This window comes from Oncorhynchus nerka, linkage group LG6 (assembly GCF_034236695.1).
Source record: "Oncorhynchus nerka isolate Pitt River linkage group LG6, Oner_Uvic_2.0, whole genome shotgun sequence".
Classification (NCBI taxonomy): Eukaryota; Metazoa; Chordata; class Actinopteri; order Salmoniformes; family Salmonidae; genus Oncorhynchus; species Oncorhynchus nerka.
Genome location: NC_088401.1, coordinates 59,895,109 through 59,923,077, shown reverse-complemented (window position 1 = coordinate 59,923,077; position 27,969 = coordinate 59,895,109). Strand labels below are relative to the sequence as shown.

The 27,969-nt window shown below is 41.1% G+C and overlaps 1 protein-coding gene across 2 annotated transcripts; it reads left to right on the top strand.

Moving 5' to 3' along the window:
• Positions 1-281: 281 nt before the first annotated feature.
• On the top strand, positions 282-11,931 carry LOC115130772 (AP-1 complex-associated regulatory protein-like). 2 transcript variants are annotated; one of them, XM_029662214.2, is made up of 10 exons: positions 282-683; positions 4,243-4,291; positions 4,399-4,425; positions 4,581-4,606; positions 4,721-4,817; positions 5,134-5,232; positions 6,786-6,850; positions 6,968-7,041; positions 7,252-7,374; positions 7,575-11,931. In XM_029662214.2, exons 1-10 carry the CDS (start codon positions 613-615, stop codon positions 7,868-7,870), a joined length of 927 nt encoding a protein of 308 aa, XP_029518074.1. In that variant the 5' UTR covers positions 282-612; the 3' UTR covers positions 7,871-11,931. The 2 variants fall into 2 exon arrangements, with proteins under 2 accessions (XP_029518074.1, XP_029518075.1); XM_029662215.2 differs by having other exon boundaries at positions 283-683; positions 6,792-6,850.
• The last annotated feature ends 16,038 nt before the right edge of the window (positions 11,932-27,969 follow it).

Genomic DNA, 27,969 nt, shown 5'->3' with positions numbered 1-27,969 from the left:
CCTGAGGAAGGATTAAATAGACTGAAATAGTGGAGTACGGTGGTGTTATTTTTTATAATTGTTTTGTGAGTGTTGTGTTAGATGGTAGGGTATTTGTTTATTTATGTTTTCAAGCAATGTATAAGGGAGTTGTACTCCAGTCTAGTAGGTTGGGGTAATGCAACATGTTTTGGATGTCAACCGCAGTTAAACCTCATCGAAGAAGATGATGGCTATTGTGTTTTTGCAACTGTTGCATGCCCACGTCGTTTGAGCCAGATGAGTCTCCGTAGCTAAGTAAACATGAGTCACGTGCGAGGAAGAGGAAATATTGAATGAGAATTCTGAAAGCCACAGCTGTCGCCATCTAGCCACATTTTTTTTCCTGATGAACATTGATGTTGCAACAAGCGTCTGTACATATGCGTCTTTAAAGTCCATACTTTGATCGCTCATTAGCTGTCATGTCACCCTGTAATTGTATGAGCTAGCTACTAGCTAATACATGTGCCTAACGGCGACGGGTCGAAGAGCGTACACCTGTGCTAGCTATCCATTAATTTGTGAAAATATCCAGTACGCCAGTAGCTTGTTAGCACCCAACCCAAGGAAGGTATATCTTGACAGAATGCGATGGGAAACTGTTGGACTTATTGTTCTGGAATCTTCAGAAGAGAAGCAAACATTATACAACGAGGAGGCGGGTAAGTGATACGCCCTTTAAACCAACGTTGGCTAGCAAAGGTTAGCTAGGCACAAGTATACAGTATTACAGTATCAGCGTAAAAAAGATCCACGGTGTCAAAGGCTTGTGCCGTGTAAAAACAACTGGGAACTCGGACATCTCCGAGTTTAGAATGGTGTTAAAAACAACTCTGGAATTCCAATTCGGGAACTGACTTCACGACCTAAAGATCACTGACGTTATGATTTCACCTCATATTCCCAGTTGTTTTGAAGGCGAAATTATAGCTACGAACCAGAGTCGCATGTCATATAACGTTACCTTTCCCTGCGAACTAGATAGGTTTTCCCGCAGCAAGCTGAAGCGTTCCTCACACCACCCATTCATGTGGGTTTTTCCATACACTGACACACGGCTTTGTAAATGCATGGTCCATTTTATGCTGTATTCAATTACAATTGACTAATATGGAAAAAATATTTTGTTGACACTCATTGCATCCAGCTTCCTTAAAGGAAAATTACATTTCTGAGTAGGTTATAAACTGCAGGCTTGGTGTTATTGATATCAGTTAGGCCTATAACGTTACAGTTGTGATGCCAGGCTGTATCTGAGCATGGTAAGAATTATGCTGAGACTCAGATTTTTCCCATTAAAATGTATGCCAAACAAAAACCAATGATTGCAAAGCTAAACAAACCACGCAACTCTATGCACAAGGACAACTTAACCATTTCCACTGAACATTTGACAAAAACACATTTATTTGAACAATGCAGATGCAAAGTTTGGTAACAGCATGACTGCACCAACCACCATTCCTTGTCATTTCAGCAAGCCATGACATCCACCATCTAAGATTGTAAAGAAATTGTTTCTGTAGGTAAGAAACCGATATTAGCATTCCTGAAACATTATTTTGTTGAAATATAATTTGATCATTGAGAAATTAAGCTAATTGATTGTGCCCCAATTTGACCTTTTATTTTTAGGGTTCACAAAATATTAAACCCATAGTACCCAACATCCAATTTGGACTAAACTATACTTAACTTGAAAAGAAAGAAAGAAATACCCTAACACTACACTAAAAAAACAATGTATACAAAAATAACACCACCCTACTCCACTATTTAAATACATTTAGTCCAACCTCAGGCCAACAACCTGAAAGGATGGGACACCACCACTTAACACACTCTAACTCTTCTGATGTAAAGTCTCGCACTCCCAGCTGCCACCACAACCTCAATTCTCTGCGACTTACGTTCCATCCCTGCGGTACAGTTGATAACCATTGCTATGAATGCTAAAAACGAAATCTTACTGAAACATAATATCACATAACATAATATCCCTCCCCCTTGACCCACCTTCCTCTACCTTCTTCACTGCCTCAGCATATGACAACTTCTGCACTACTCTCACCCTGGAAGCCTCAACCTGCCTCTCTCACACGGGACATTTCTGATCCCCAGCACCATGGGCACCCCGACAATTAACACATACCACTACTTTCCCTAATGCTACACATTCCTTTGTCTCATGCCCTTCTACACACTTCTCACACCTAGGAACCCCCCTCCGACACACCACTGCCACATGCCCATAAGCTTGACACCTGTAACAACGGATTTGGCACAAAGCTCGTACAGGATAACGTGTGTATATCCTAACATCACTTTGTCAGGCAAAGGCTCAACATCAAAACTTAAAAGAACAGACAATCACTCTTCTGTTTCACCACTCACACCACCTTGTCTGCGTTGCACCAAAACGAGGAGCGTCACAAACACCGGGATTCTTCCACTTGGGCAAAGAATCATTGGTCAACTTTTACATTTACTGCTACCCCAGTTATCACTCCTTTCAATGGCGCCCTTTTCTTGAGTGCAAAACAATTCACATTTCTTGCCCCATTCGTTTAACGTGGAGCGCCTTCTCCCTCGGACCAGCAGAAACACAAACAATTATCACAAGACCACTTCTGGTTACCCTCACCGATTCCACAGCACCCAACTCTGTTTTCACCCACGGGATGGGCCGCAAAGCCGCGCACAGAAGACAGACCCGGGGCGCCGCCGCCACCACCACCACCCCACACACTTGGTAGCACAGATAATGGAGCTGACTAGGGAAACGTTTCCCTCTGTTCTTAGTTCCAGGCTGCACGAATCAAACTAGAACAGATGAACTAATCTTTAACTAGATGCCACTGTTCCGGCTTGTGCCAACACCCATTTATCCATTTCACTGGTCTCATTTCTTTTCAACTTTGTGTAGAAAACTAATCGTTTTTGCTCATGATGAAAATAAATTGTGTGGCCAAGCCAGTCCTCGATGAAAGCATTTATTTGTCCTCCTCTCAGCAACCTAATGCTTCAACCCAACTCTCCTTGAATAGTCTAACAAATGGCATCTCTCTGAGAGGGCTATCCCCATCATGCAATTCTGATATTTAGACGTTCTACAAGCCCAAAACTTTGATGGAGAAATTGGTTAGTGACTAAAATGTTGTGACAACCCTAATAAAATAATACAATTATAAACCATTCATGGCAGTCTTTTTTTCAATAACATGTGATGTGACATTTACCATTAAACACAGCCCAACCCAATACCATTACAAAATACTATGCAATGTGTGTTTGGGCCTTTTAACATTGAAGACCATTAGAGACCATAACATTGAAACCATTAGAACTGCTGTATCCTAATGGTTTGCTTGTTCGCCAGTAATGGTCTAACTAATCCAGACCTTAATGGAAATAAACCACACACGGAGGGTCTGTTTCCTAGACACCAATTAAGCCTAAGCGAAGGACCAACTGAATTGCTTTCCTGGGGGACTGGCTTGAATTGTGAGGATGACCACATTTTTTTTTTCATCATGAGCAAAAGTTTTTGGTTTTCTAACCAAAGTTGCAAAGCAACAGATGTGATCCATTTAATTAACACAAGAGACCAGCAAAAATTGATTAAAGGGTGTGGTGACAGTAGCGGTAACAGCGGCATCTAGTGGGCAAAACGTGGTACTTTAACAATGCATGGTAAATAATGCAAGAGACTTCAATGGCTAATTTCTCTGAACATGGGGAAAAAAATACCAGATTCACAAGGAATAAATGACATAGGATGAAGACGCAATACTCCAAGCAGCAGCTCCATACTACTTGTACTTGTCAGACATAATGGATACTGTATACTGGTTGTCCGGGGTGGGATTGTGGGTATCTTTGATAATTATATTGGATTCCTCGTGTCTTAGTCATTGTTAGGAAGAATTATGGCCCAGATTGGATGTAAAGGTACTGTATTTATTGAAGATTATATTAGTCCTATTAATTCAAATGGCCAATTTGCATGCAAACAAATGGCTTCATATCTCAGCTCAAATTATAATTCAACAAATTAATGTTTCAGGAATGCTAAGAAACATAACTACAGAAACTATTTTATTACAATCTGAGTCTCAGCATCAATTGCCCGTCTCTTCTGTTGAAAGAACTAGCTATGAATGGCAGTGACCGAAAGCATCCTAAATGGATGTCAATGTTGTCAAATTTCTGTCCATACAGGTCCAAATACTTTAGAAGCAGTACAACTGGGGAACATTACACAATAGAGGTATGATACTTACATTTTTCTGGAAGTAGACCTATGTCATGTGTCATCATGAATCACTTGGTTGGAAAAACATGATGTACTTACAGTGCAATTCTGTCTCCCCACAGTTTGAAAACCTTGTTGAGAGTGATGAGGTAAGTGTGTTCTGTAGAGCATATTTGTTAGATTGAAACAATCCGAAAGTGTGCCATTGGCTGACGATACACAGAAGACACGATGATTGTGGGCCTGTTCTGGATGATTCTTTGCCCACTTTTAGTATTTTTAAGTTGTCTTATTTTAATTTCAGGCAGAGAGCCCACAAAGCTGTCCCAGGTACGTTTTTGAAACTTTTTGGGGGGACAGACGAATGCATATCAGAAGAATAATGTTAATCAGGGCTTTAACCAAGATGAGCTTGAGGTAATGTTTGTTTCATTTTGATACCAGGCCTATCAGTGAAGATGAGATCATCCACCTCAAAGAGCACCGGTATACTGCAATTTCTGATCAGCAGAACTTGATAGACGAGAAGTTGCAAGCAGAGGTAGGCTTACACAAGAACAGTGCCTCTGAAAGGGCTGGAGAAATCATAGTACCTTTTTGTTTTTGCTTACAGATAATGGAAGGTTCAATTCAAAGTTCATTACACTTCCTCGTTTATGAACTTTGTACTGCCTTTCATGTAGCAAGATACAGTATCTAAGATAAGTTTATGCGTAGCCTACGTGCTCATAGCAGCCTTAATATTTTAATTTTGGTTGCTTTTTAAAAATATTTTTTTAAATTTGCTTTTCAGAATTGTTTTGCAATTTTGGTTTTCTGTTCTCAACTTTGTTCTTTGTTTTGTCATTTCTGCTCAGTTATTAGCACAAGAGGAGAAGTTAAGGCTAGAAGAGGAGGCTAGAAATGCTGCCCAGCGTGAGGCCGCCAGGCTGGCACGCGAGCGAAAGCTAAAGGAGGTGAGGCGGCCATTATTGAGTGCGCCTGTCGTCCCTTCACTACCATGTTCTGCCTCACGCACCTTTTCCTTGGCTCTACCCCTGCTTCTTTCGATTAGTGTTGCACACTACACCAGAACTTCTGTACTTTTTCCATAATACAACATATCAAACAGTTCGGTACTAGAATTGTTCGGTTGGTCGTTCTGTGTCTCATGTTTGGAGATCAACTAAATGTATTGCATTTATTCAATTATGTAATTAGCTCAAGTTTAACATAAGACCTGAACAGAACGCGTCAGTGATTTATATTCTCTGCCACTTTCTGAAGAGGCAATGAGAATGGCCGTCTGTGTGTGGTAGCCATTAGTGAAACTAATAATGAGCATCTTTGTTTAGATGGAAAGGCTTTCCCAAAAACCTTTCTAAATGAAAAGTTTATGCCTACCTGGCAGAATCATGATTATTGGCATCAATCCAGTGGCCGCTTGTTTTACAAACTCTATCACGTGAGTTACAGAAAAACCGCTAACCAAACAACCTAACCAAACAACCATGCCAACTGCATGAGCACTTAAATTAAAGGGTAACTACATTCAAATCTAAACCTCTTAGAATTTTCCCAGACCTCAAAACTGGTCTCCTAATGTGGTTTAAGCATTGTTATGGACTTAGAAAAACAAAATTGGATGTTCGTGGTACTAAACCTGGTATCGGGATAGAAGCCATAATTCTGGTATCGTGAAAACACTAGTCTTTATTACCACTTCAAGTACATAATATCACAAATTGGTGGTCAATCCTTTGTCAATCTAAAGAACTGTAGTCGATGGTATGTCTCTCAATATGAATTTGTAAATCGTACCCCCAGGCAAGTGTCCTTTGAAGTAGTGATTTGCCTCAGTTAATTCACACAAAAAAGGGAAAGGCATTTGTCTACACTTCATTTCTTAACCTCAAATTAGTCTATGCATCCATTCATTTCCATTCTTTTGATATTTGAGTTGTTTCTCAAAGCTGTGCTTTTTTTATTGTTCATTCCACAGTTTTTCCCTTGGTTAATTCCACAGTTTTTCCCTTGGTTAATTCCACAGTTTTTCCCTTGGTTAATTCCACAGTTTTTCCCTTGGTTAATTCCACAGTTTTTCCCTTGGTTAATTCCACAGTTTTTCCCTTGGTTAATTCCACAGTTTTTCCCTTGGTTAATTCCACAGTTTTTCCCTTGGTTAATTCCACAGTTTTTCCCTTGGTTAATTCCACAGTTTTTCCCTTGGTTAATTCCACAGTTTTTCCCTTGGTTAATTCCACAGTTTTTCCCTTGGTTAATTCCACAGTTTTTCCCTTGGTTAATTCCACAGTTTTTCCCTTGGTTAATTCCACAGTTTTTCCCTTGGTTAATTCCACAGTTTTTCCCTTGGTTAATTCCATTTTTTACATCTGTGTTTGCCTATCTGCCACCTTAATTTTAACACAGCCTGTAATGGCAGCATGTAACTAACAAATCTTCACCTGATCATTATTTACATTTACATTTTTGACCAAGTGTTTTTCTGAGGTATAATTATTTTTCAAAGCAACAGCTTGCACAATGGAAAAAAAGCAAGGCAGAAGTCCAAGGTGGCGCAGCCCATCCAAGAACGTGAGTATATAAACCAAGTAAAAATGGCTACCTCAAGGTCCATGTGTGTCAGTGATGGTATGACCATGAAATTGAGTTGTTGACGGTTTCTCCTCCACTGGTTGGACTCTGTTCTAGGCATGGCTCAGGTGAAGACTTTGATGTCTACCTACAGCATGTGAAAGTCATGTCAGAAGCCTTCAGGAGCAGCAGTGAGTCCGCTATTTCAGCACAGCCATTTTCTGTAGCCTATATATTATATTCCGTGTTTGAAACGGTTCCTCTAAAATTGTGCATACCAACATTCTATTTTAAGATAAAACACATTCGGGGATCCCTGAAAGTTAATCGTCATGCCTCATTGAGACTTCTTGCTCTTTGAAACCACCTGTGATTTGATAAGCCAGTGTTTGTGTAATTAGGGCTGTCCTCTGAGACTAATGTGATCACTCCCAACACGGAGAGCAGCTGGGACTTCAACACCAAGACCCGCTCCACCAACGATGACGGAACCTCACTGGACCTGGAGTGGGAGGACGAGGAAGGTGGGGGCTTGTGTAATTACTTATTGTCTTTTTATTGTCCCCTTGCCTGTTTTGTCACATGTCAAAAAATACATTCCCTGAACATACTGTGCAGTTTCATTGAACAACAACAGTAATTGTTGAATTCAACCCTCTCAAAACCACCAGTTGAATGGCCATGCGATGTTTAACTAGACGTATCAAATTGTCCTTGTCTTCAGGGATGAACCAGGTGGTCCCAGCGTGGGAGAGGTCTAAAACCGAGGAGGACATACTCCGAGCGGCACTCCGGCCGGGCATGAAGCAGACGACCAGCGGTACGGCCTCCGCCTCTGAGGACTCCAACGCCCTGGAGTGGGAGAATGACTTTGTAAGCGCTCACGGCGAGGATTATGCTGAGGAGAATGCAGAGGACTCTGAATACGAGTGCTTTGTCAACCCCGTCATGGATATGCACACCCCATCTGAGGAAACACCACCGGTAGAGATAACTGCACCGGAGACTGAGAAGAGATAGTCCCCATCGCCTGGGGATCCAGAGTCAAATCCTAATGTTAGACCACATTGTGAATGTTTGATTATACACCTCATCAACTTCAAATGTGTTTGTTTGTCCTCATTGGCTGGTGGACCAGTTTTTATTTGACAATCTTCTCTTGTGTTAATTAAGCCTTATTTGGCAACGTTTTCATGTCATCCAGTGCATTATTGAATCAAGTGCAATTTCCAGATCTAGTTTGGTGTGATAGTGATTGGGTTTTTATTTGTGAGAGGGCTATAGTGTTTTCACAGTTAGAATGAACTGAAAACAACATAGGGACACATAAAATAAAAGCAACAACAACCTATCAGTGCCTGAATCACTAGGAAATAAAACTCTCATAAACTGTTAACCAGGTCATAGGACAGTTAGCTGATGAGGATTTTGTCCGTTAGCAAAGTGAATATTTTAGCTTGCCAGTTGTCTGGTATGGAACATGTAGGGAACCCCTAATGGACTGGAGTATATCATGTGTATATCATGTGTATATCATGTAGCAACTTGTCTGTACACTCCATGTGTTTTTAATCGAAAAAATGCAAGTGCTAAGATTTGCGATTTTGTTTATCCTCTCAGTTCCAATTAACAAGTGACTCATCATGGACACACAGTACTACATTTTGTTATTTGTTAGTTTGAAACTAAATGTGTCAGTCAAATGCTGCTCAAGTTATGGACAGGTTTGTGTGTCCAACATTTTTATTTGTATTATATACAGTGAAGGTTGGTTACATCACATTTGTAGAATTCCTTAGTCCCCTATGTACACATTTAAATCTTACAGCGTCAGACTTTTCTATTCTTTTTTTTTAAGGTTTAGGATTGATTTGTCAAGGTGAGCAGCTCGTGAATTGTTTATTTTACGCTCAAGACCAGCCGATTACAAGAGAACATGGCTAAACGAACATCTGTCTCCAGCACTGCTCCTTCCAATGGCACTGCGTACAACTTGGGCTCCAACTCTTCAATCTCACCTTTTATTTCTGATTTAGCACAATCGGACATTTTTCAAGACCTTTTAAGAATGTAACCCTGATCACTGGAAGTGGACATGGTTGTATTTGATTGAAATGGTTGATGTGAAGACAGGAATAACGAGGAACTGTTTGGAGACTACAGTATGCTCTAGGAGGTTCCTAGAAATGGACCAATACGTGTATATATCATTTCTTTGTGTGCACTAGTAAATTAGTTTTTGTCTTCCCTCACTGCAAAAGGGGACCCTCTCACTACACCCTTATAATGTGGAGATGATGTGCCTACTTTGGAGGCTTTTGCTTTATTGTACAGAATACTGTCTCACCTTGATTTTGCAATTGTTGTGACGTTTGTGACAACAGCGATTGTCCCCCGTAGTGCAGCCCTACTGTACCTGGGGAATCCAAGGCGCCACCATTTAGGTTGTTTCACCCTATTGAGAGGGAATTTAACTTTCCTTTGTTTGTACTGCCTGTAGCTTTACCATCCTAGAAACACAAGCCATTTGATTTGAGCAATTAAAGTGTCATCATAATTGGGGTGAAGAATTACCACAGCTGCACCATTGGCCCAACTCCAAATCGGACCTCCTATTTGTCTGGCATCAAACTCAATTCACAATATTTTGTCCACAGAAAGTGTTCAGACTGTAATAATTGGAGGGATTGTAATTGCAGTTTATCTATGCACTGTTTGATTTACGTGAACTGGTGGGTCCAATCAATGATTGGTTTATAGTATGTGTTTGTAGTGTTTTCTAAGGATACTGTCCTTTTTTTAACGTAAGTTAGCATGGTGATAAGGGTTGGACACCGTACATTATGGGTGCAATCGCAAGGATGGATTAAATTGCCGTGTGCTTATTTCATATCATTCCACTCTTTAGAAATATATGTGTTACTGAGAATAATGTAAAGGGATTTCTGAAGTGAACCCATTTTATTTGGCTACTTTTGAGTCATAGCACATATTATGACAATTTACACTTTTCAATTAACCTGCTGATAAAGGACCTGAATCCTAATTTGAGATCCAAGCATGTTTTACACAGATTGGACACACAACTCTCATTGATATCAATGTTTTTGTTTCATTGTTCACAGGTTAGGATTACACCCATAGTCATGAGCCTTTAATTATTTGAATACTATTGCAAACAGGATGTATCAACACCTGTGCCATTCTGTCAATACCGTATGACATTTTTGTTCAATTTGACTGCAACTAAAATAAATCCTACAGACCTTAATCTGTGATAATATAAGGTAATGTGGAAAAATGCACAATGCTGTATAAACAGTGTAGTTTTAGTGTATTGTATAATTGTTATTTTTATTTACATGTTTGTCTTTTACCAAACTATCTAAATATCAATTTCTGATGCAATGTAATACAGAACACAAAAGAAGTATGGGTGGTGAAATCTCCAGCAGGTGGCAGTATTGCTACATGCATTCTTTGAGATTAAGTATAAGAATGTATATAGTAAGTAACCTGAATTACAGTGCCTGATTGAAAGACAACTGTAGTCCATGGAACAACAACATCCCAGTTACTCACTCTACAAAATGTCCCAAGTGGCTAGAAGGAAGCTATTACTTATTGCTGTTTGGCAACCAGATACTGTACATGTCAGACAAAATACTGTACCCCAGCAAATCTTGTAGCTGGATGGAATTTTGAGCACTATCTTCCAGTCAGAACATTATGAGATAAAATGGTGTGTGTTTTACCCAGTGTGTTAAGGGAACACCTTTCCTCGGACAAAATGTTGTTTCCTAACCTCCACCATGGAAGTGTGAAGGTGAGGAAAATCAAGACAAACGGCAGACTAGCCTTGCACCCGAAAACCTAGTTTCCCTCAAAGGATTGTGGGAGTTGGCAGGAGATAAATGAAAGGAGAGAACAGCTCAGACAATAAGAGCTCTGCCTTACTGAATTACTTTGAAAGCTTCCTTTTCCTGGATAACAAAAGTACTGTACTGTTACAGTAAATGCTTTACCTTCTTGAACTGTTAATGATCATTAAGAGATTGTTCTTTATTTTAAATGTCATCTAAAAATAGCAATACAGTTTCTAGTAGAACATTTTCTTTCTGGCCAACAGCAGATGTGACTCTTATTGTAAAGTCACGTATTGAATCCATACAGCAACAGCAGTTTTTTTCTTACTCTTTCAATTTTTTTTGTGACCCTTCAAGGTGCCGCATATGGGACAAAAATGGCATACACCTTTTGATTGTTACCCATGTTACACTATTTGGAGCCTTTTTTAAATCAATACAAAAGTTGAAGACTATCATTCCTGAAATGTCATAGGTGACGTAAAAACGTCTTAGGGATAGCCTCCTTTTTTCCAATTTTCGTCTCAATGACATATCCAAATCTAACTGCCTGTAGCTCAGGCCCTGAAGCAAGGATATGCATATTTCTTGGTACCATTTGAAAGAAAACACTTTGTTTGTGGAAATGTGAATTGAATTTAGGAGAATATAACAATAGATCTGGTAGAAGAAAATACAAAGAAAAAAACTATAGTTTTTTTCTATCACCATCTTTAATGTTTAAGAGAAAGGTCACAGTTCAAGGCATCACTCTGGTTGTAATTCCGATAGATTCCACAAGACGGCAGTCTTGTGCAAAGTTTCCGATGGATAACTTGAAGTATGAGTGAACTACAAGACTTTTAGTGTGGAGTCCCCAGGTACATTTGTGCAAATCGTGGGAGACATTCACATTCACATTACATTTTTCTGTAAGAATATCGTCAAATCTGTATAATTGGACTTTGATTTATTAGTAGCCATATTATAAGTTCAACATTTGCAAAACAACCAGTTTTCATAACTGAATATCCTTAAAAATGTTGTCCAAAATGTAAAGGCATTATGTCGTACAAGGTTAGTTTTACGACATATACATGGTTTCCGGATACTAAGCTGTAATCGCTGCCAAAGGTGATTCTAACATGTACTGAATTTACTCAGGGGTGTGAAAACTTATGTAAATGAGATATTTCTGTATTTCATTTTCAATAAATATGCTGGTTATGTTGGTTATGATGCTACAAGCTTGGCACACCTGTATTTGGGGAGTTTCTCCCATTCTTTCTCTGCAGATCTTCTCAAGCTCTGTCAGGTTGGATGGGGAGCGTCACTGCACAGCTATTTTCAGGTCTCTCCAGAGATGTTTGAACGGGTTCATGTCCGAGCTCTGGCTGGGCCACTCAAGGACATTCAGAGACTTTTCCTGAAGCCAGTCCTGCGTTGTCTTGGCTGTGTGCTTAGGGTCGCTGTCCTGTTGGAAGGTGAACCATCGCCCCAGTCTGAGGTCCTGAGCGCTCTCGAGCAGGTTCTCTGTACTTTGCGCCGTTCGTCTTTCCCTCAATATGGACTAGTCTCCCAGTCCCTGCTCCTGAAAAACATCTCTACAGCATGATACTGCCACCACCATGCTTCCCCGTAGGGTTGGTGCCAGGTTTCCTCCAGACGTGATGCTTGGCATTCAGGCCAAAGAGTTATATCTTGGTTTCATTAGACCAGAGAATCTTGTTTCTCATGGTCTGAAAGTCTTTAGATGCCTTTTGGCAAACTCCAGGCAGGCTGTCATGTGTCTTTTACTGAGGAGTGGCTTCCGTCTGTCCGTCCTACCATAAAGGCCGGACTGGTGGAGTACTGCAGAGATGGTTGTCCTTCTGGAAGGTTTTCCCATCTCCATAGAGGAACTCTGGAGCTCTTGGCAATTTATTGCATGGAATAGCCTTCAATTCTCAGAACAAGAATAGACTAACGAGTTTCAAAATGCATGTCTTTGTTTCTGGCCATTTTAAGCCTGTAATTGAACCCAAAAATGCTGATGCTACAGATACTCAACTAGTCTAATGAAGGCCAGTTGTATTGCTTCTTTAATCAGAACAACAGTTTTCAGTTGTGCTAACATAATTACAAAAGTGTTTTCTAATGATCAATTAGCCTTTTAAAATTATAAACTTGGATTAGCTAAAACAACGTGCCTTTGGAACTCAGGAGTGATGGTTGTTGATAATGGGCCTCTGTATGTCTATGTAGATATTTACAATGACGGCCTAGGAACAGTGGGAACTGCCTTGTTCAGGACGACAGATTTTTATCTTGTCAGCTCAGGGATTCGATCTAGCAACCTTTTGGTTATTGGCCCAACGCTCTAACCACCAGGCTACCTGCCACATTAAAAGAGTTGTGTTCTGTTGGCAGTCCCCCCGGCTTCTGAAGCAAATGCTTTGCCTTCATACTCACACACCCCTCAAAGCCCCTCCCACCCATCACACATGTCACACACGTCACACCCTGTCACACCCCTCACACCCTGTCACACCCCACACACCCTGTTACACCCCTCACACCCTGTCACACCCCTCACACCCTATCATACCCCTCAAACCCCACCACACCCCACCATACTCCTCATACCCTGTTACACCCCTCAGATCCTGTCACACCCCGTCACACCCCTTCATACCCATCACATCCCTCACACCCATCAGATCCGTCACACCCGTCACATCCTCACACCCCCTCACACCCATCACATCCCTCACACTCATCAGATCCCTCACACCCGTCACATCCTCACACCCTGGCACACACCCCTCACACCACGTCACTGCAGGAAGTTCTATGAAGCTACAGACACTGGTTAAGTTATAGCCCTGAAAGAAAGAAGCAATGAGCGTTTGGGGGACATGAGGTCCAAAGCTATGTATAGAATGGCAGGGTCATCTTTCACATCACCATGCAAACCTGCTGATTAGAAGGTCCTGTGTAGATTGTATTTTCAACCAGTAACTATCAGGAAATAACACGTTTCCATCCACAGTTTTTATGTGAGTAAAGTCATAGCATATGAAAAAAATCACGACAGCTGTCATAGAAACAGGAAGTTATGAGGGAAATGGCGGTGGAAACGCCTTTATGCACAAATATTGATATTATGACCATAATTCTTTTCACCTTTATTTAACCAGGCAGGCCAGATGAGAACAAGTTCTCATTTACAACTGTGACCTGGCCAAGATAAAGCAAAGCAGTGCGACAAAAACAACCACACAGAGTTACACTTAAACAAACGTACAGTCAATAACACGAAAGATAAGAACAATTGAAAAATCTATGTACAGTGTGTGCAAATGTAGAAGAGTTGGGAGGTAGGCAATAAATAGGCCGTAGGTTACAAAATAATTACAATTTAGCATTGATACTGGAGTGATAGATGGGCAGATGATGATGTGCAAGTAGAGATACTGGGGTGCAAAAGAGCAAGAGGGTAAGTAATAATATGGGGATGAGGTAGTTGGGTGTGCTGTTTACAGATTGGCTGTGTACAGGTACAATGATTGGTAAGATGCTCTGACAGCTGATGCTTAAAGTTAGAGAGGGAGATATAAGACTCCAGCTTCAGAGATTTTTGCAATTGGTTCCAGTAATTGGCAGCAGAGAACTGGAAGGAAAGGAGGTCAAAGTAAGTATTGGCTTTGGGGATGACCAGTGCACTATACCTGCCAAACCCACTGCTCCGTGTGGGTGTTGCTATGGTGACCAGTGAGCTGAGACAAGGCGGGGCTTTATCTAGCAAAGACTTATAGATGACCTGGAGCCAGTGGGTTTGGCGACGGATATGTAGTGAGGGCCAGCCAACGAGAGCATACAGGTCGCAGTGGTGGGTAGTTTATGGGGCTTTGGTGATAAAACTGATGGCACTGTGATAAAACGGATGGCACTGCATCCCTTTTGCTGAGTAAAGTGTTGGGGGCTACTCTGTAAATGACATCGCCAAAGTCGAGGATCGGTAGAATAGTCAGATTTACGAGGGTATGTTTGGCGGCACGAGTGAAGGAGGATTTGTTGCGAAATAGGAAGCCTATTCTAGATTTAATTTTGGATTGGAGATGCTTAATGTGAGTCTGGAAGGAGAGTTTACTGTCTAACCAGATACCTAGGTATTTGTAGTTGTTCACATATTCTAGGTCAGAACTGTCCAGAGTAGTGATGCTAGTCAGGCGGGAGGGTGGGGGCAGTAATCGGTTGAAGAGCATGCATTTCATTTTACTAGCATTTAAAAGCAGTTGGAGGGCACGGAAGGAGTGTTGTATGGCGTTGAAGCTCGTCTGGAGGTTTGTTAGCAAAGTGTTCAAAGAAGGGCCAGATGTATACAGAATGGTGTCGTCTGCATAGAGTCTGTCGATAAGAATGTGGTGATTGACAGAGTCAAGAGCCTTGGCCAGGCGGTTATGATATCATTTACAACCTTGAGCGTGGCTGAGGTGCACCCATGACCAGCTCGGGAATCAGATTGTATAATGGAGAAGGTACGGTGGGATTCGAAATGGTCGGTGATCTGTTTTTTAACCTGGATTTTAGAAAGTCAGGGTAGGATGGATATAGGTCTATAACAGCATGGGTCTAGAGTGTCTCCCCCTTTGAAGAGGGGGATGACCGAGGCAGCTTTCCAATCTTTGGGGATCTTAGACGATGCGAAAGAGAGGTTGAATAGGCTAATAATAGGGGTTGCAACAATTTCGGCTAATAATTTTAGAAAGAGAGGATCCAGATTGTCTAGCCCAGCTGATTTGTAGGGATCCAGATTTTGCAGCTCTTTTGGAACATCAATTCACATATGGTGTCCAGGGCACAGCTGGGGGCTGAAGGGGGTCTATAACAAGCGGCAACGGTGAGAGACTAGTTTCTGGAAAGGTGGATTTTTAAATGTAGAAGCTCGAATTGTTTGGACACAGACCTGGACAGGCTATCTCTGCAGTAGATTGCAACTCCGCCCCCTTTGCAGTTCTATCTTGTCGTAAAATGTTATAGTTAGGGATGGACATTTCTGGGTTTTTGGTGGCCTTCTTAAGCCAGGATTCAGACACGGCTAGGACATCTGGGTTGGCGGAGTGTGCTAAAGCAGTGGATAAAACAAACGTAGGGAGGAGGCTTCTAATGTTAACATACTTGAAACCAAGGATTTTACAGTTACAGAAGTCAACAAATGAAAGCGCCTGGGGATTGGGAGTGATGCTGGGGGCTGCAGGGCCTGGGTTAACCTCTATATCACCAGAGGAACAGATGAGGAGTAGGATAAGAGTACGGCTAAAGGCTATAAAAACTGGTTGTCTAGTGCGCTCAGAACAGAAAGTAAAAGGAGCAGGTTTCTGGGCGCAGAAGGATAGCTTCAAGGCATAATGTACAGACAAAGGTATGGTAGGATGTGAGTACAGTGGAGGTAAACCTAGGCATTGAGTGACGATGAGAGAGGTTTTGTCTCCAGAGGCACCATTTAAGCCAGGTGCGGTCACCGCATGTGTGGGGGGTGGATCAAATGGGCCAGCTAAGGCATATTGAGCAGGGCTGGAGACTCTACAGTGAAATAAGACACAATTACTAACCAAAACAGCAATAGACAAGGCATATTGACATTAGAGAGAGGCACGTGTAGCCGAGTGATCATAGGGTCCAGTGAGTAGCTAGGCAAGCTGGAGGCACGGCTAGCAGGCTGGGGCTAGCAGGCTAGCAGATGGGGACATAATATCAAAGTAAACTTGGAGTGGTCCTCCCACTACGAATGGATGTTATTAGGCTACAGTTGAAACAATTATAATGAACTTCACTGGTGATCTTGATGCTCCTTTCCAATAAATATTGAGGGTCTGATTCTGGTGACATGATGATCGATGCTTGACTGTCGTTTGACAAATATTCTCTCTCTTATCCCTAATAATCTCATCATGTAGACTAGCCTACCTGAGTTGTTGGCTAGAGCGCAAGCACCAGGCCTAGAGTAGGCACATTTGATATTTAACGCACAGTTTTTGTGACAAAACTATTGGTAGAGTTGAAAGTGGGATGGAAACACATTGGAACACATTGAGCGAAGAAGTACATGTTGTGTGCACTACGTCATCACGCATTGATTTTTATCCACAACAAGTCCCTTTGGCGGAAACAGCCACTGTTAGGAAAATGTACGTGTTTTCATAATGCAGATTTTAGAATCATTGCATAAAAATCTGTTTGGATTGGATGTATTGGATTGGGTGTAAACCTACTGTAGCTACTGCTCTAATTTTGTCACGTTTTTAAAGTGCTTGTTTCAACAGCTGTTGAACAATATGATATAAAACACAGGAAAACAGAATTTGGACTGTATTGGACCTTTGTCCATTCAAGTGATCTGTGATGTTGTAGGCTACTTCTCAATGTATTCCGAAATGAAAAGGTTGTCCACCATCTGGAACCGTGTGCAACACCTCCACAGGGAACATACTGTATCTATCTCAGCACATTTAGGTCTATGCATTTGGCTTGTTGTAAAATCAGATATCCCAAGGAAAAGCTATTTGTGGAGATGGCGAACCTGGCCTTCTGGAATGAGATTGGCTTTCTGGAATGAGATATGATGTAACGTAACAAAAAGGGACACCCGATATCTGCTATTGGCCAAACACACAAGAGGGAAAGAACTGTGGGATATGAAGGGTAAATTTGATAAGTGGCGAGGGACTAGCATTGGGAATTGGCATCCATTAAGTGTGAATGGCGTCTTTAGGAATAGAATTACCCCTCGGAGCGCTGTTCCCTCCGCCACACAAGCCACCTGTTCAATATTTATGCCTGCACACAGATGCACGCCTCTGCTAAGGGTATTTTCTTCCCCAACCCCCATCTCCAATGCCAAGATGAGCACCACCACACTCCTATTCATGTCACCTTTCTCTAACATCTAAAACCCCACCATTTTCACCATGTTATGAGAGCATTTTCTTCTCCACCTACGAGCTACGGTATAATTCCCTGTAACAACTCTCACTCTTTCCTGTTAAATTGGTGGTAGCGGTAGGATTGTTCTCATATGTCTCAGGGGCATTGGGGAAGAATTCACAGGTGAAGCTCTGTGCACGAGGATGCTTCTCGAGAGCGTAACCAGTGTATACGAGCCGTGTGTTTATTTTAATTCGACTGGTTGAGCAATGCCAGTCAACACATCGGCATGCTTAAATAATGAGACAGTAAGATAATATTTTTTTTTTTCACAGTTTTGAGAACATAATCTAACCAAACCAAACAAAGACAGTAAATGCAACATTTCATGGACTGTATATGGAATTGCGCTCCTTACAGTGCTGAAGCATAACGGAGGAAGTAGGAAGTTACGGCATGGTCAGAAGAACACTGGACGTCTGTTCTGTTAATATCAGACGCAGTGTTACACAATAATGAATAGACAGTGGTGGTGGGAGGGAGGCGGCAGGCTATTTCAACTCTCTTTTCCCTCAAGAGGCCATCAAGGGTCCCTTTTTCTCAAGCCACTCATGACAACGAAGACAACACAAAAAGAGGGTCTCTCTTTTTCTTTGCTGGTAGGGGAGAAGGGGCAGGGGGTTTGGTTAAGGATGATGTGATGCCTGTGTGTGTGGGTTTTCTAGTTGCATCTGTGCTGAGCTTGGTGCAAATGAGTATGATTCTCAAAGTTTCCCAAGGTCCGCTTGATACCTTACAGCTGTGGCACGAAGAGGACGGTTTGGGAAGTCTAACGATGAACTTATTAAACCCCTTCTCAAAACACTAAACTCAAAACCATAATTCTATCAGAGCTAAGTTTGTATGTCATAGAGAGAGGTGTAAAATAAAGACAGATGAGAATGAACTGACAGAAGGTTCCAATTCTGTCATTTGCAGATAATGTAATAACAGTGAAATTTAAGCAATGGCATGGTTTTGTATCAATATTTAGATAAAACATCCACAGAAAGGAACAGCTTGCGGGTTGTGACGGTTTTAATGCAGTTAATTAAATCCTTAAGAGTCTATTGACGGACCTATGCGTCAATCTAAGTAACGTAATAAAAATGTCAGACCATGAGACATCCTGAAAATCGGTCTTCTCACGAAAATATCTGTAGCATCCAAACGGTTTGAAAAGATGAGACTCTCACAAACACGATGGTATTCTCCGTTTTGCCAAGGCAGCTACTCTTCCTGGGGTCCAAACACATTATAACACTTACATGACATATCAAACAAAATATAAAACAGAACATCATATAACATTATTCCACCACTACTGTACATATCTACAATACAAAATGTATAATACCCACACACCATACAACAATATTACAATGTACTGTACATGTGTGTAGAGTGCGTGTGCTAGCGCTTGTGTGCGTACGCTTGTGTCTGTACCTGTGTGTGTGTCTCTTCACAGTCCCCGTTGTTCCAGAAGGTGTATTTTTACCTGTTTTCTTTTTCAAATCTGATGGTAGCATGGTCCCCACACACCAACACAGTTGTGAAGGAGGCCCGACGACGTCTCTTCCCCCTCAGGAGGCTGAAAAGATTTGTCATGGGCCCTCAGATCCTCAAAAAGTTCTACAGCTGCACCATTGAGAGCATCTTGACTGGCTGCATCACTGCCTGGTACGGCAACTGCAAGGCACCCGACCGCAAGGCGCAACAGAGTCTGACCCAGTACATCACTGGGGCTGAGCTCTCTGCCATCCAGGGCCTCTATACCAGGCTGTGTAAGAGACACGGCCCAGAAATTGTCAAACACTACAGCCTCCCAAGCCATAGACTTTTCTCTCTATGCTACCGCATGGCAAGCGGTACCAGTGCACCAAGTCTGGAATCAATAGGACCCTGAATAGCAATCTACCCCCAGCCATTAGACTGCTTAACAAGGCTGCTAAATAGCCAATCAAATGGCTACCCACTGCTGCTACTGTCTACTATCTACATAGCTACATGTACATAGCTACCTCAATGACCTCGCACCATGCACCTGGACTCGGTACTGGTACTCCCCAGTATTTTCTATTTTTACTCGTTATTGTTATTCATTATTCACTGTGTATTTATTCCTTGTGAAACTTTTTCAATAAAAAAAATATATATAATTATCTTCTTTAACTCTGAGTTGTTGAAAGAGGACTGGTAAAAGTAAGCATTTCACTGTTAGTCTAAACCTGTGTCTACGAAGCATGTGACAAATAAAATGTGGTTTTTGATTTGACTTCACCTTCATATCTGTGTCCTGCATTACATCATGCAACTGCAAAAACAAGATGACTGTCTCCTTTAATGGCTGTCCTTCCTAATGGTAGAGGATGTCAATAGTGCTCTATTAAAATACATCCCTAAAGTGCCGTCCTTTAATCTTCAGACAGGATTTGATGAACGTGAAGTGTTCCTATCCCAGAAAGACACAGGGAAACTGGGCCTCTCTGCAAACCAAAGGTCTTAACAGGGCTTTCTGCTTAATGGATTTGGAGGCAGCAACTTGTCTGTCACAGGATAAAGAGACCTCCCACGTAATGATTCCCATTTTAGACCAAGTGTGGAAGTCTGACCAAGTGTGGAGGCAAGGGATGTGGTAAAAGACAAATGTGTTTCATTAAAAATAATACACTTGCACACTTCCTGTGCATTATAATTGTATTCATAATGATTTATAAGTTATGCATAATTATGAAAGATGGGAGTTTATAACTGCTCATAAACATCTAGTAAAACTATACCCATAAAGTCATCTGGCCAGGTTGTATAATGCATTATGAAGCACAATTATATAAGGCCCTATAAATAGAAGAAATTACAGATTTTTTTGCTGTGGGTCTTTATTACCTCCAATAGGTTGAGACTACCTTCTCATATTTCTGAATTGCCTGAGTGTTTTGCCAGGGTGAAAGAGGTTGAGTTGTCAAGTATCAGGGCTGTGCAAAAAAATCTCCTATGTGGAGAGGGTGAAGAGAGTTGAAGGGGCAAGAGGCCACAGTTCTGAAGAAGATATGGCGGTGGATGCAAATGTTATATGTCAATCAAGTGATCTGGATACACTTGTTGGGAAGAAGGTGGATTTTGTAGCATTTACAGTACATTTGGAAAGTATTCAGACCCCTCGACTCTTTCCACATTTTGTGACATTACAGCCTTATCCTAAAATTGATTATGTATGTTTTTCCTCATCAATCTACACAAAATACCCCGTGATGACAGGTTTTTAAAAATGGTTGCATGTTTATACATTTTTTAAAACATAAATACTTTATTTACATAAGTATTCAGACCTCTTGCTATCAGACTTAAAATTGAGCTCAGGTGCTTCCTGTTTCCATTGATCATCATTGAGATGTTTCTACAACTTGATTGGAGTCCACCTGTGGTAAACTCAATTGTTTGGACATGATTTGGAAGGGTACACACCTATCTATATAAGGACCCAGGGTTAACAGTGCATGTCAGAGCAAAAACGAAGCCATGAGTTTCAGGGAATTGTCCGAAGAGCTCAGAGGAAGGATTGTGTTGAGGCACAAATCTGGGGAAAGGTACCAAAAAATGTATGCAGGTCTTTATTACCTCCAATAGGTTGAGACTACCTTCTCGAGCTATGGTCACATGGTCAGGGAAAACCTTCTGGTCTAATACAGAACATGCATTTGAAAGTGTAGTTCCTTTTTATACCATAGGGTGCACTGTCATGTCAAACTACTGCTGTCAATCGAAATCACATCTGGTTCCAAAACAATACTAATGTCATCTTCAACAGTTATAGAAGATAGACCCAAATACCTCCCTCACTGCCTCTGTTATGCTGAATGTGTATAATGAAATCAGCTGTAGGCATTGGAGAGGGAGAGGGAGAGATGGAGAGAGGGAGAGAGCGCGCATGGGGTGACAACAATAGGATAGCTTGGACTATTTTCCCCCTGAAAGGTCAATTAATTGAATTTAGATATGGATGAGGGTGTTGACAAATATTGACATTACAACACATTTCAATTTTTGACCTTTTACATGTTATCCAAGGGCCAGCTCAGGACAATGTGGAGGGAAAAAAGGCATTCAGGGGTAATTTTCCAAATCCATTTTTAGCCAGAAGCAATTGCCTCTATCGCTGGCTAGTGTGGATGGAAGCACACCATTTTATTAAAGGTTCAGTTGTCTGCATGATGGGTTATCACAGCCCTGTGAGGGGAAGTCCAGTGTGGATTAAAAGGTGTGTATTCATAGATCCCACTGCCTCTGTTATTAGGCAAAAGGACCAAATTACTGCAATAATAATTATTTGCATACACACACATACTTGCAGGCACAAACATACACACAGACTTATCTCTGGATTTAATGAGGGAATGTATAGGGGAAAAAACAGTTACCAGTTGCAGACTGAACTAGGCTTAATTTTCTGTCCTTGTTTGTGTAAAGAGAAAAAAAGTAATTATCTTATTTCAATGAGGGTGCAATTCTTGAGGGCTGCCACGGGTGCAACGGAAAAGGTTATGGGACTGCTGCTGCAGAGATTATTTCCCTGGAGTCTATTATTGCTGGAGCAACCATAGATATATGAATGCCTCGAAGCACAATAGGTACCTCATCAGCTCTGGCGGCCTCCTTGGTAGACGGAGCACCGCAGAAATGTTTGTCATCTCAAATGGTGTAGCTCTTTTGTTTCTGACAGGCACAGCTCCAATGGGGCCATCTGTGACAAGAAGTTAAATAAAAAATCCACAGAGGATTTTTTCTGTTGCCCATGCAGCCATGTGTTTTGAGTAAAAAATTAATGCAATTTATGTTTAGTCCACTGGGATTTGTAGAAAGGATTTGCAGTATGATTGCTGTTTTGGAACTCTTCAATGTGTATCAGAGGCCTTACAATTCACCAGAACCATATTATTGACATCATTGAGTAACACAATAATTGACATTTGCTGAGTGATAACCTCTCTTATGACACACCTCTGCCTTGAGGCATGGATAAAATTAGATAAATGTATTAAACCCATAGTATATTAAGTCATCTAATGTTGATGAATAAGGACCTACAGTATGAGGGGCTCATATCACACCAGTAAACCCAAAATCCAATATTAAAGGGCAGGAATCGGAGAAGAACTCTTCTTGGGACGGAGGAGGCGTAGGAGGCGGCACTCAACATCTCATTGAGAGTCCATTGAGACTTAAAGGAGTATTTCTTCCCCATTCAGCTTCATCGTCTCCCGGGAAATTGCCACTCAAATGCACGTCTCCCTGAATGGCCACATGGATCCTGTTTTGACAGGAGAGTGTCTTTCTTCTCTGGACTGTTCTAATGCTTGGAACTTCGGGATTCATTTAGAGAGAGCCCCCTTATCTCATGTGGAGCTCAATGGACACTGCGATGCTCAAAGGACACTGTCCATCAAAATGGCGGTGCCCATCGTGGACATACTCATAGAGAAAACACTATAGGTTCCAAAGGAGGGGATGGGGTCCAAAGAATGGAGACATCTCAATACCATTGCTCAGAAACATTTCAGTTAATTTATGGCCCTATCATGCAGTTTATTAGATGAGTCTTGCCAACACTACACTTTTATTATCCTGAAAGCATAAAACGAAAATTAAATGAAACATTTTCCCTAATATGAATAAAATTATAAAACTAGGAAAATAATGTTTTGATGTATGTACTTGGCCAAGACTACAGTATGTTAACAGCCTATATTGAGCTGATAATTGTATATTAGGTAGAACGCCTTTAAGGCTACAGGTATTAGTCCAATCAAAGGGAGAAAGCTTTGGGAAGAAGGCGGAGGCAGAAGTGTCATTTGAAGTTGAATGCACGTAGAGCACAGTTAGCGAGAAACATTAGTGGACAACAGTGAATTCCACGAATGGAACTAAAAAATAAAATTGTTGTGGAAAAGGAGTCTGATTGTTGCTTGTTGGAGTATGTTTTTGGGATAAGGATGTTGATTTGGGAAACCCTCCTGACGTCACAAGGATGGTGAAGAGGCGTTGGAATAAGTGGACGCAATAAAAGTAACTAGGAGTGGTATGGTGTTGATATCGTGTGTATCTACAGCATGAAAGTGGACATCTTTGATTTTCAGAGAAGGGCACGGGTGAAAGGTGTTCTCTGCTGTCCCGTTGAACATTGATGATCAATATCTTAGACAAAACATGTCCAGGAGTAGTTAGTACACGTCGCATGACCCAATTGGAGACTTGGAAAAAGGAGCAAAGTGTATCTGTATTATTGATGTTTGATGAGTATTTACCACCCTATGTAAAGCTGGGATATAAAAGATACGCTGTAAAAGCGCTCGTGCGAAACCCGATTCAATGCAAGAAGTGTAAAAAGTTTGGCAATGTGTCAAGTCTTTGCAGACGGAAGGAATATGTTATTGAAGAGTCTGTGAATGTAAAATGTTGCAACTGTGGTGGGGATCATATTTCTGAATTGCCTGAGTGTTTTGTCAGGGTGAAAGAGGTTGAGTTGTCAAGTATCAGGGCTGTGCAAAAAAATCTCCTATGTGGAGAGGGTGAAGAGAGTTGAAGGGGCAAGAGGCCACAGTTCTGAAGAAGATATGGCGGTGGATGCAAATGTTATATGTCAATCAAGTGATCTGGATACACTTGTTGGGAAGAAGGTGGATTTTGTAGCATTTACAGTGCATTTGGAAAGTATTCAGACCCCTCGACTCTTTCCACATTTTGTGACATTACAGCCTTATCCTAAAATGGATTATGTATGTTTTTCCTCATCAATCTACACAAAATACCCCGTGATGACAGGTTTTTAGAAATGGTTGCATGTTTATACATTTTTTTAAACAGAAATACTTTATTTACATAAGTATTCAGACCCCTTGCTATCAGACTTAAAATTGAGCTCAGGTGCTTCCTGTTTCCATTGATCATCCTTGAGATGTTTCTACAACTTGATTGGAGTCCACCTGTGGTAAACTCAATTGTTTGGACATGATTTGGAAGGGTACACACCTATCTATATAAGGACCCAGGGTTAACAGTGCATGTCAGAGCAAAAACGAAGCCATGAGTTTCAGGGAATTGTCCGAAGAGCTCCGAGGAAGGATTGTGTTGAGGCACAAATCTGGGGAAAGGTACCAAAAAATGTATGCAGGATTGAAAGGTCCCCAAGAACACAGTGGCCTCCATCATTCTTAAATGGAATAAGTTTGGAACCACCAAGACTTGTTAGAGCTGGCCTCCCGGCCAAACTGAGCAATCTGGGAAGAAGGGCCTTGCCTGAGCCATTGTGCGCCATCGTGCATAAATGTATTTTGTCCCCCTACACCAAACGCGATCAAAACACGTAGGTTAAAATATCAAAACAAACTCTGAACCAATGACATTAATTTGGGGACAGGTCGAAAAGCATTAAACATTTATGGCAATTTAGCTAGTTAGCTTGCACTTGCTAGCTAATTTGTCCTATTTAGCTAGCTTGCTGTTGCTAGCTAATTTGTCCTGGGATATAAACATTAGGTTGTTATTTTACCTGAAATGCACAAGGTCCTCTACGCCGACAATTAATCCACACATAAAACGGTCAACCGAATCGTTTCTAGTCATCTCTCCTCCTTCTAGGCTTTTTCATCGTTGAACTTTTATGGTGATTGGCATCTAAACTTTTATAGTATTACCACGACAACCGGCAACAGTTCGTCTTTCAATCACCCATGTGGGTATAACCAATGAGGAGATGGCACGTGGGTACCTGCTTCTATAAACCAATGAGGAGATGGGAGAGGCATGACTTGCAGCGCGATCTGCGTCAGAAATAGGAATTACTTCTATTTTAGCCCTTGGCAACACAGACGCTCGTTGGCATGCGACACGAGCAGTGTGGTCGGCCTATAAGACCATGAGAAAAAAGATTCTCTGGTTTGATGAAGCCAAGATTGAACTCTTTGGCCCGAATGCCAAGCATCACGTCTGAAGGAAACCAGGCACCAAACTACGGTGAAGCATGGTGGTGGCAGCATTATGCTGTGGGGATGTTTTCCAGCAGCAAGGACTGGGAGACTAGTCAGGATTGAGGGAAAGATGAACGGAACAAAGTACAGAGAGATCCTTGATGAAAGCCTGCTCCAGAGCACTCAGGACCTCAGACTGTGGCGAAGGTTTACCTTCCAACAGGACAACGGCTCTAAGCACACAGACAAGACAATGCAGGAGTGGCTTCACGACAAGCCTCTGAATGTCTTTGAGTGGCCCAGCCAGAGCCCGGACTTGAACCCGATCGAACATCTCTGGAGAGACCTTAAAATAGCTGTGCCGCTGATAGAGCTGACAGAGCTTAAGAGGATCTGCAGACAAGAATGGGAGAAACTCCCCAAATACAGATGTGCCAAACTTGAAGCGTTATACCCAAGAACACAAATCTACAACTGTAATCGCTGCCAAAGGTGCTTCAATAAAGTACTGACTAAAGGGTCTGAATAATTTTGTAAATGTGATATTTCCGTTTTTTATTTTTATAGCTTTGCAAAAATTCTATAAACTTGTTTTTGCTTTGTCATTATGGGGTATTGTATATAGATTGATGAGGGAAAATAACTTTTTAATCCATTTTAGAATAAGGCTGTAACTAAACAAAATGTGGAAAAAGTCAAGGAGTCTGAATACTTTCCAAATGCACTGTATAGCCAGAGTTATTAGTTGTACTGCACAAGTGTCCAAGAAGTCCAAGAAGCTGGTGATCATTATATCTGCAGCCAAGAAGTTTTTGAGCCTCCAAGACTTAAAGGCAGAAGCACTGCAAGGAATACTGTTGCCAGGAAATGTCCTGCCATCACAGGATCCTTCTGAGCCTGTGTAGGGACCTGATTAAAACAGAAAATCAGGCTGATTTAGTTTATTTAGCAGTTCGTTATTGATAGTTTGTATGGATTTTTTAATTTTTTATTTTTTTATTCCGCACTTTTTCCTTTTCGGTTCTTTATTATGGGGCAGCAGGTAGCCTAGTGGTTCGAGTGTTGGACTTATAACTGGAAGGTTGCAAGATTGAATCCCCGAGCTGACAAGGTAAAGATCTGTCATTCTGCCCCTGGACAAGGCAATTAACCCACTGTTCCAAGGCTGTCATTGAAAATAAGAATGTGTTCTTAAACTGCCTTGCCTAGTTAAATAAAGGCAAAATAAATGCACATTTAACGCCATTATACTGAAGAAGAAGAAGAAGAAGAAGGCGACTACAGGTATTGGTGTGGTTGGAGGCGTGTCCAACCTACAGATGCCATCTTGAATTTAGGCTGCAGGTCCATTGTTTGGGGAGAGCATTGTTTTCTACTTGTTTGGGATTTTAGGCCTCTTTTCGCCTATGTTCCACTCTGCTTTGGGGGACATTTCCTTCGATTTGGACTTGAAGTTCCTTTCAAAACTCAAAGACCCAAACTGGAGGATCTGGTATGACTAAGGTTTTGTGGATTTGTTCTTTGGCTCTGACAAAAATATTAATTTGTTTATGTTTGATTCATTATTTTGTTGCTTATGTTGAACCTCTATAATATTCATACTGTTATATCCAATATACTCTTATTTCACTGACCACATCCCCCAGTCTTTTATTTCTGTCAAGTTTACGGTTCATGCAAGTTTCTTCCAACCTGACACTAGAGACATCACAACGGTTATCTCAAATCACAATGAGATTATTACAGATTAATATTGGGATGTACAGTGCCTATAGAAAGTCTACACCCCTTTTTGTTGCGTTACAAAGTGGGATTTTTTAACCTTTTACCTTTATTTAACTAGGCAAGTCAGTTAAGAACAAATTCTTATTTTCAATGACAGCCTAGGAACAGTGGGTTAACTGCCTTGTTCATGGGCAGAACGACAAATTTATACCTTGTCAGCTCAGGGATTTGATTTTGCAACCTTTAATAATGTGTGAAAAGTGAAAAGACAATTCAACTTATTTTAACAAATTAATAAAAATGTAATAACTAAAATATGTTTGTTTAGGCAAGCTTAAATTAGTTCAGAAGTAAAATATGACATAGCACATCACATAAATTATATGGACTCACGCCTGTGTGAAATAATAGGGGTTGACATTTTTTTAATGAAAACCCCTTCCTCTGTTCCCTATACACACACACTGTATATTCTCTCAGTCAAGTATTGCATTTCAATCACAGATTCAACTACGAAGACCAGGCAGCTTTTAGAAAGCCTCAAAGAAGGGTAGTGAATATCTCTTTATTTTGCATGATCTAGTTAAAAATTATGCTGTGGATTATGTATTAAACCACCCAGACACATCAAAGATGCAGT

What these genes read in the sequence shown, in the direction of transcription:
- LOC115130772 (XM_029662214.2), top strand. Translation starts at nt 613, where the DNA reads ATGGGAAACTGTTGGACTTATTGTTCTGGAATCTTCAGAAGAGAAGCA. An exon ending in AGCCCACAAAGCTGTCCCAG is followed by an intron (nt 4,607 to 4,720) that starts GTACGTTTTTGA and finishes TTTTGATACCAG; the next exon opens with GCCTATCAGTGAAGATGAGA. An exon ending in ACGAGAAGTTGCAAGCAGAG is followed by an intron (nt 4,818 to 5,133) that starts GTAGGCTTACAC and finishes ATTTCTGCTCAG; the next exon opens with TTATTAGCACAAGAGGAGAA.